The sequence below is a fragment of the Aptenodytes forsteri genome, unplaced genomic scaffold, assembly GCF_000699145.1.
Source record: "Aptenodytes forsteri isolate BGI_AS27 unplaced genomic scaffold, ASM69914v1 Scaffold287, whole genome shotgun sequence".
NCBI classification, from domain to species: Eukaryota; Metazoa; Chordata; class Aves; order Sphenisciformes; family Spheniscidae; genus Aptenodytes; species Aptenodytes forsteri.
The window spans coordinates 3,712,136-3,722,060 of NW_008794854.1; the positions used below are offsets into that span (position 1 = coordinate 3,712,136).

Here is a 9,925-nt window from a genome sequence, read left to right on the forward strand (position 1 = left end):
ATTAATTACTTCGGAATTACTGCAGTCCACTTTTTTCTTCCATTAAGAGACAAAGCAATCTAAGAGATGTGACAAAAGTGGATTAAAAAAGTTGTCATAGGTAAGCTAAGAGCAGAAAGTTTTGAAGTAACTTAATTTTGATTTGACTGTGTCTTTAAAACTCACAAAATCTATTTTTCAGGTTTTATTATGCAAGTCACATGAATACATAGAAAGAGGAAAAATGTTTAACAATACATAAATATGAACACAGCGCAACTTTCAGGAATGGAAATGGTTGAGCAATTTGCATAAATTATCTCAATTAACTGTTCTCAAAAGTAAAATACATATTCAAGAGGTTTTAAAGCTTAAGAAAGTTGTGAATTGCGTACTCATACAGACAGGAAAAAAGTCTACTCCCTTCAAAAACAGAAATACTTGGAAACAAGATTTCATGGAATGTTGTAACTTCTCAAACAAGTATCCTGAGCTAGATTAATTGAATTAGGGAATGGGTACACTTGCATTAGGTTTGCAACTAAACTAGAGCCATCTTTTGTACTCTCATACCAGAATTCAAATTTTTTACATCACAGCTTCTTGGGTTTTGCAGTATTGAAGCCTAAATAAAAATGTACTTCACAGGAACTCATCTGAAGTTTTTTTGGGTTTTTTTTTGTTTTGATGTTGGTTTTGGTTTTTTGTTTTAGTTGTTTGGGTCTTTTTTAAACTAAACCCCACCACCTCAGCAAAGCTCCAGACAACGTACTTCTACTGACAACGTACTTCTACTGACAATGCTAACACTGAAAGCAACAAACCCTCTAGAAATACCTTACCCCCAGGAGCTTTAGTCTTTTAAGGTAGCAATAGTGATGCCATTAACTACTTAAAATAATAAGGCCAGAAACAACTATATACTTTTGACTGATGTTTCATATTAAGGCCAGCCTGAACTAATTCTAGCCTCTCGCCTAAGTGAGTTCCTCTCTCTCCCCCAAGTGTATGAATGGCACCATATTTTTGGACAAAAAACCAGGTAATAGTCACATTTGCAATTAAATCCATTTACTATTAAATTCTAAGGATTTATGTTACTAGAATTATCCAACTACCGAGTTTCAGTTACAAGTTTTCAGGCTTGCAATCGTGTACCTCAAATTCCTAACTCTAGAAGACACTACTCCTAATAATCCACAGTTCTCAAGTCATAGAAAAGGGGCAGTGATGCCCTACAGTCCTGTACTCCCCACTTAGAATCATAGAATCATTAAGGTTGGAAAAGACCTCTAAGATCATCGAGTCCAACCGTCAACCCAACACCACCATGCCCACTTCAAAGAGGTTACTATAAAAGAGTCACTGTATTGATCCAGTTTCAGTTTACACCAAGATTATATATTCTTCCCTTAATAGCAGGCCCACAAATTACCTGTTACAAAAAGACAGCCTGGAGAAGAGGACATAAACCCTACTGATAAGCATAGACAAGAGAGCTCCATCTGCACTTTGAGGCCCTGCGTTCTTAGAAGCTAACTTCTTCCTTATGTAGTATCCCAAGCACACCATCAAGGTGTGCCTTCCACTTTTCAATTTTAACAGTACTTAAGAACAATATAATAATTTATCTGAAATCTGTTTATTATGCTTCATGTTATTCACGATTTCTAATAACAAAACTGTAGTAAACACTTAAGTTGTATTTTGCCTTGCACAGATGGTTTCAGACATAAGATACAAGAATGTTACAGCAAAAGGACAATACTGAAAAGGTGTCAAAGACATGGGAAATTAAAGTTTTACTGTACAGGCCAATAGTAACAAAAATGCATCAACATTTCAATACAAAAGTGTAGGAAGCTTGCGAAAAGGTTTAAGTGGTGAAGGAGAGGTTCTGAACACAACAGCAGCACTCCACATTTTGGACTGTCTGTGCAAATGTAGCATTAATAAAATAGCTGTATTTAACAGAGGTAGGGAAACAGCAGATAAAAGCTCAGTTCCTACTGTGAAGTCACAGGCCTGGCGTCATCTTGTTAAGAACAGGGTTTCTGCTACTCATGGAAAAGAGTCAGGTGTAGAGTTCATGCACGTATGCTACTCTGCAGCTTATGCTAGTGTTGCCAGCTTGTCAATTAAATCATCAACGGTATTCACAAGAAGTTTTGTATCCTCCTTCTCACTCATCCGATGTTGGCCAATTTTGCGGAGGATAACATCCACATCTTTGCTCAAAACACGATCAGCAACTTGCATAGAGATCTGCCAAGGGACATCACCATCCTTCATGCCATGAATAAGTCGTATAGGACATGTTATAGGAATAGGACTATTTAGCACACAGTGATTTTCTGCTTCTCTGATAAAGTCATATGTCAAGGAATAATACCCTTCCTCATTATGCTTTGTTGGAAACTTCCATTCACCTTTTTCCTCTATTTCTTTTTGTGCCTATAAAAAAAAAAAAGAGAGCAAAGAATAGACAAGACAGATGTTACGAGTTCTTTACAGTGCCTCAATCTATTTCTGTTCTAAATGCAGCAAAACTTCTCCAGGCATAAAGTTTCACTTTGTCCATTTTTATTAGCAGAGAAGGTACATTCCTGTTTGCCTTCCAGCATCTGAGAAGACAAAACCCCTACCACGCCACAAAAGCTACTCTGCACGTCTCTCCTGCAAATTAGTCTAGTTAGGATTCGCCAATTAAATTAAGTTTCTCAGCCAGAATCTATCAGAAAGAAAAAGATGTATAGCCACAATAAACAGTACGTCTCTCTGGCTTCAATCAGTTCACTGAACCTCAAACGAGGAGAATCCTAGGAAAAAGGAATTTTCCAGTTATCAGTCTTTGCCACAATAGCTGTGTCTAAACACTGTATTTCCAGAATCTTACCTTAGTCTTAAGTAGCAATACTGACACTACACAATACCTTACAAAAAAAAAAATTCAGGAAAATATTTTAATTATCCTAAAGTATAAGCTATTTATTGCCATCTTTATTTGTCACATTATAACACATGATTTTCTTTCCTGAAGACTGGACATTATCATCATCAGAGCTGTGTTTAAACACTGTATTTCCAGAATCTTACCTTAGTCTTAAGTAGCAATACTGACACTACACAATACCTTACAAAAAAAAAAATTCAGGAAAATATTTTAATTATCCTAAAGTATAAGCTATTTATTGCCATCTTTATTTGTCACATTATAACACATGATTTTCTTTCCTGAAGACTGGACATTATCATCATCAAGGAAGCAACTCATAAGGAGACTTCCTACCACCTAAATCTTACAGTCTTCACAAACACACTAATCTGAAGAATTCCCCTTCCACACGCAGAACCTGTGTCAGATTCATCTCATCCAATGTCATGTCAATTGTTTTAGCAGCTACTTCTCCATCCTTGAAAGCACAAGGATCCAATTTGAATGCAAATATAAGATATTCAACACTGAAATCTAATGGACCGCTGAACTGCAGGGATCTGACTGCACGTCCTGTATGCCACAGTAATAATATAAACACATTCTAGGCAGTGTTCACACTAGCTTCATCCTAGAAGCACAGTATTTTGCAGACTTTTAGATTAATGTAAATTTTCAGCTTACCTCCACCACAAACACAGAAAAATTACCAGAAGATTTGCAGAAAAAGTACAGTTTGAACAACAGAATTTCCTAAATGCTTGACAGATTTTTTTAGATTGCACAAAAGCCAACCATCAGCATTTACCTCAATGGGAAGCTTCTTAAAAGTTGTTACAAGATGGTCTGCTGCTACAGCTACTCCAACTAGAGCAGCTACTTTATCTGGGCGTGCTATTGCAGCATGAAGCATCAGCCATCCACCCATGCTGGAGCCCACCAGAATCTTAAAAGAGAGAAAATAAGATATTATTTTACAGGAAACAGCTAATTTATTTTTTCTTTTACCAAGCATCCGTTTTCATTTTGTTTAACTACTTAAGCCTTGGGCATAATCCTGCTGTCCTTACCCAGGCAGAACTGCTGTCACCTCCAGTGGAAATTTTGCCTGAGTAAGCACCACAGGATCTGGTATTTTATTATTCTTTTTGTTTGGCATGGCTGGTTATTGCTGTCTGAGACTGAAACACTGTAAACAAAATGAGAGTTGAAATAATTCAGTATCACAGGCATACTTTATGTTTCCTTCCTAAAATAAATGCACATGGTAAAGGCTCAGTGCAGTGAAAGAGATCAACAAAAGCAATTCATAATACAAAATTGTTTTAAACACAATATTAGGTATTTCCAGGTTGCAGGAGATTTCAAGTTTCTCACAGTCATTTCTAAAGTAACTGAAAAAGTTAAATGCTGCTTCTGCTGATTTTTTTAAGCTATTTTATCATATAGAGTATATTAACTTGTAACATTCCTGCAAATCCTTTCATTAATGCATCAGCATTGGGACAGTGACACCCTTTTTCATGAAGAGGGCTGCGCTGCACTGGAACAGTTCCCTGTTCCCTGTCAGGTGGAACCTCCACCATGAGGCTTTCTCAGACTCCCTGGGACAACAGCCCTGCTCTGAGCAGGAGGGTCTAATAAATGACTTCATGGAAGTCCTGCCAAACCATGTTTCCATGATTTTGTGATCTACCTGCTTGCAAAAGAGGTCCTACGAATATGATCTCTGAAATGATTCAGCTGGAAAGCGAGCAGGTGTAAGCTGTTAAATAGAAGATACTGTTGACCAGAGCTATTATGGCATATTTTTGATTAATGTTCTACCTTGAGGACAAAAAGCATTCAATACTTAAAAATAAAATATAACCTGTGGTCCATCTGTAAGTTCATCCAGTATAGACAGAACATCTTTTCTCCACTTCCCAATTGTACACTCCTTAAAGTTACCATCTGAACTTCCACATCCTGTATAATCAAATCTGAAAAAGTAACCATCAAAATGAAACTTATAGTACTGTCTACAGCAACACAGAAGCTAACTAAACAGTACTGTTTAATCAAATTAAGCTGGGGACAAGGTATCACATTGGATATTTTCTTACATGGTCCTGCATATCACTAGCACCAGAAATCACATGAAAAGAAGTTTAAATACAACAGATACTATTAAGTGATGCAGCGTTCTCTTGCTATTTGATATAACAATACCCAAATTTACCAGGGTATTTCCCAGACAAAAAAATTCCCTTACAGCCAAAACGCAACATACTTCAATTTTAAAGGTATTTTTAAAACGTACAAACTCTCTTTCAAACTCTGTTCCCAACTACAAAGACTTAGGAAACTCAGCGTTCAACCTAATCTATCAAAGGAGAATATCACCAAGCATGTGCGTGTTCCTCTAAACCCACAGAAGGCACTGGAGAGCTTCATAAGCTTTGGCAGTTAAGAAGCACACTTACAGTGATAATTTACAGAAATGAGGGTCCTAAAACTAAAACTTCTAAGGTTTTCTTTTCTTTTTCATTTTTGTGCCTATAGCCTTAATGTAACACATAGCATTGGCTAGACTACAGAAATTTATCAAAGAATTTTCTGAATTACTTTCAGAATACATTCTCCCGATTTACCTCGGGCTCTCTACAGACAGAAAGCCTACATTTGAAATGGAAGAAAGACACTTCTTAGCTTGTGTACAGCACAGCATGCATTCCAAACCAAATGCCAAAGCTTACATATTTTTGTTAAAACCCCTTCCCCCAACCCATGATACTTGTTTCATTTTCTCAAGAATGATGCTCTGAATGTACCTGACGAAGGCATGACCTAGAGAGTTGCAGAAATCTTCAAGGGCAGTTGCTTTCTGACCATTCATATTTGAATTAAAGCCTGGAAGGAAAATAACCCCTGGATTCCTGCCTTTTAGTTTATGATAAGCAAGACTTGGTCGATCTGGTCGAGTAAGAAAGCTGACTGATGATTTCAGCCTGCAAACTAATAAAAAGAGCTATTTAGTACAATCATCATGATAAATTTGGCAGAAATTCTAGTATTTTATAAAATTAGGATTCAGGAATTATGGGCATATATGTGAAAATAAGACACTTTAGCTCAAGAGGAAAGAAAAAAGTATCTCCTATACTTTTCAGTGACTAACTAGTATTGATCAACCTGGTAGGAAAGCTGATTGTAATTAATTCTCAAATCATTAAATGCCAGCCATGTAAGGAGTTCACTCAGCAATTAGCAAAGTGGCCGACTGAAGCCAAATGCTAAGATTTCCTATACTTCGGAAACATTCGTCCTCATGTTTTATACCACCTTCAATACATTTACTCATTTCACATGAAATAAGATTTTTCATCTGCTTAGTTTAACTTTTTATTTTTCCTTCTTGTTTTTCCAGACTAAATTTAATCAAATATATAATTTTGGGATTAAAAAAATATATAATTTTGGGACTAAAGTACTGTGCGCAATGGTAAGTTTACAAGCACATGAAGTGACAGATTTTTCATCAAAAAGTAAAACTGAAGGTCAAAACTTCATCTGCATCAAACCCCCAGATCCAGAAGATGTATGAAGGAGAAGTACAATGGGAAAGTTCAAAAGTGGGAATTGGGAAAGAATCTTGTGACTAACTTTTTCAACACGATGAACGTAAAACAACATTAGCATTGTTTAAAACCAAGTGAAATAAATAACATCTAGCCTTTTTCATATCATTAACAGCTATTTCTGCTTAAGTTAAAGATTATTGCCAGGAACACTGAGAAAAGGCTCATTTTAACACTATGCCATCTTAACATTAGTCTTTTTCTCAGATATGAAGCACAGAAGGCAAAAACCAAAATAAAGCCACATTTTCTGTGAATACAGAGCCATACATTAAACACATTCCGTAAGAAGAAACAGACTTGACCGTTGTAGAGCTATGATTTTCTTATGCATCTCCAAAAGAGGCACAGATATCCCATTACATGGTTTGGTGTATTCTTGCTGGAGAGGTTACATTATTCCAGTACTCAGATTGTTCTATGTTTATCCAGAATGAAATAGCACTTTGCAAACCTAAGTATTTTGCAAATATTAAAGAAAATGAAAGATCATTTAGCACAACTTCTGTCAGTGATCTGCAACATATTACATGAAAGAGAAATCTTCCTATCAGCATAAACTTATGGTTTGGTCTTCTCTTGCTGGAGAGGTTACATTATTCCAGTACTCAGATTGTTCTATGTTTATCCAGAATGAAATAGCACTTTGCAAACCTAAGTATTTTGCAAATATTAAAGAAAATGAAAGATCATTTAGCACAACTTCTGTCAGTGATCTGCAACATATTACATGAAAGAGAAATCTTCCTATCAGCATAAACTTAAAAATGTTTTGTTTTGTTTTAGTTCAAGATAACAAACCAGACACATTTGGAAAGCAAACACTAGGTTGGACTCTGTTATTCACATTAATAACCATCAAAAAAATTGAGTTGGTTTCAAACAAGGAAAAAAGATTAACAAAGGAAATGCTAATGAATAACTACGCTGAATCTCAACAGCTGCTACAGTATTTAATCCAAGTTTAGCAGTCAATTATACCTCTACTGTGGGTGAGGGCAACTGATTTGTAGAGAGGTGTTACGGTGACTTAATCCACGCTATTATCCCACTCAGCAAGATAATTTGTTAAACTGAAAGCTTGGTCGAGATTTCTAAGACTTTGATACTCTTGATTCTTAGATTAGAAGATGACTGGTTCTTCAATACTGTAAATCAATAGTGGGGTACAAAAACTATGCAACCCCAAATAATACATCAGGGCTTCCTAGTGGTATAATAACTGGATAAATACTGCAAAAACAGGCCGTGACAGTATCACACCACATAACTGCTCTGCAGCTTTGAGTTCTGTGTTCTCACTAACAGAGAGATTACATTCAAGGGGTTTTGGGGGTTTTGTTCGTTTTTAAACTTGCACGTGCACGAGTAAATCTGGAAGCATAAAAGATGCAGGATGCAGCTAGTATTCAGCACTTTCCTACAGTCTAACAGAACTTAAAACCATTAAATCTTTCCTGAAACGATGGGACAGATCTTTATCCTATTGATGTATCAATTATTATAAAGGGGAATAAATGCCACAGTAAAGGTTTATTTATTCAGATGCATCCACACTATGGATTTTGGTTTGTGTGTGTCTCTATCAGTAAGCCAGTCACTTCTTCACCTGCCAGTAACAGAGGAGATACACCAAGAAGTGCTAAACTTGATAGAAAAAGAATTAGGAGTATTTTTCTCCCCCTTAAGCCCTGATAACCATCTCTGAAGTCACTGGTTTTCCATCCTGCAGCACTCTGGACGTGCCCTCAAACTGTTTTGACACTGGGCAGGGTTTAAACTGCAGCTACAAGACACAACTGCTGTCTAACCTATTCCACAAAGTTGTATTCTGCAATTAACAAGTTACCGTAAATACACCAGCAGCAATCCTAACCTGAATAATGCAACACCCTAAAGCAACCACACCAGCCAATCCAAAAGCAAGGCTCACTGGAGTCACGCTCTGCGACTTCCCTTTACACAGACAAAAACATCAATAACTGAGCAGCTACTCAGTAATTTCTCCTCCTGATTTCAGTGAAAGACCTTGGCAAGAGCAGGGAAGCACTTCTGAAGGGTGCAAGGTGGTACTTAGTATTTACAGAAGCAAGTTACAGACAGCAGGAGCTAGCTACAGGAAGACCACAGGTCCCTTGCCTGATGCTATGGAACTCTCTTCACATCAGAAACACTGCAATTTTAATTGTGTTATGACCAACAGAAACTGTGATTGAGACCAGTGCTACATGTCAAAGCCAAAGAAATCCTCCGAACAACCTTGGGAATGCTCCAGCACTACCAGGATCTACCCACTGCCAACGGCAGCAGCAAATTAACACAGCTCTGGCAGATAACGGACTCAACATTGTCCACGCTTCATTTCATGCAATTGCCTATGCTGCCAGAGTAAGAAGGCCACCAGTTCCGCCAGCAGGAACTGCTGCTTAGCTCAGTCTCACAGCACCTAACGGCACACTCAGTAACCAGCTATTCTGATCACACTATCACTCTAAACACACAGGAAGAAAAAACATCGACAAAAGACCACTGTATTTGTGTTTTTATGCAGATAGAAAATGCACACCCTTAGCGGCAAAAGTTTCACTCACTTCTACGTTGCACAACCTCAGATGACGTTCATTACCTCATCAAGAAGAGCAGTTCTGTGTCAAATTTAAGGCAATTAATAAACTCAGCAAGGCAGACAAGCACTGAGTCTAGAACAGCAAGAAGGGGCACTATCTGTTTGGGCAGAGGATCATCTCACTCAAAAGAGGATGCCAGCAAAGCTTTTCAGGTACCTGCTGAAGCCGCACACGTACGCATGCTTCACATCCAAGCAAGCGAACGGGCCCGCTTCCTCTTATTTCCAGCTCCTCAGAACGCAGCGGCGGCAGGAGGAGCTGGCCGCCAACTAAACACACCTGGGAAAGCAGCTGCTCCGTAGAGACGCACGGGCGTGCGCGGTACCCGCCCTCCCCTGCGCACACACACCCAACCAGCCCCCTCGGGCTTGGCAGGGGGGGAAAGGCCTGTCAGAAACCCCGTCCCTCGGAGGGGAGCGGAGATTAACATCCCCGTCCCCGCCCCAGGGTACGCGCCCTGGCCGTTCCCGATCGGTGTGACACGGCGCTGAAGGGGAGGAGGGGGTGCCACCTCCTGCCGCCCGCCCCGCGCTCTGCCGAGCGCAACCGCACCTCCCCGCGGCCGTTACACATGGTATCTACCAGCCACGGACACGTATCCTCTCCCCTCTGACTGACACCCCCTTCTCCCCCGGCCTCCCAGGCCGGCGGCGGAGGAGGAGCAGCGCCGGAGTGCCAGCAGAGGTGCCCCGAGGCCCTTCCCTTACCCGGGAGCCCCGAGGCCGCCCTTAGCGGCGACAGCAATATCACCGTGGCCGAGGCAC

The 9,925-nt window shown here is 39.2% G+C and overlaps 1 protein-coding gene across 1 annotated transcript; it reads right to left on the minus strand.

Moving 5' to 3' along the window:
* Positions 1 to 1,604: 1,604 nt before the first annotated feature.
* ABHD10 (abhydrolase domain containing 10) lies at positions 1,605 to 9,923 on the minus strand (the record flags this gene model as incomplete). The annotated part of the gene is made up of 5 exons (XM_009274604.1): positions 1,605 to 2,433; positions 3,723 to 3,860; positions 4,785 to 4,896; positions 5,728 to 5,911; positions 9,869 to 9,923. Coding segments are annotated over 5 exons (831 nt in total), but the record flags the coding sequence as incomplete, so codon positions are not given.
* Positions 9,924 to 9,925: the final 2 nt, after the last annotated feature.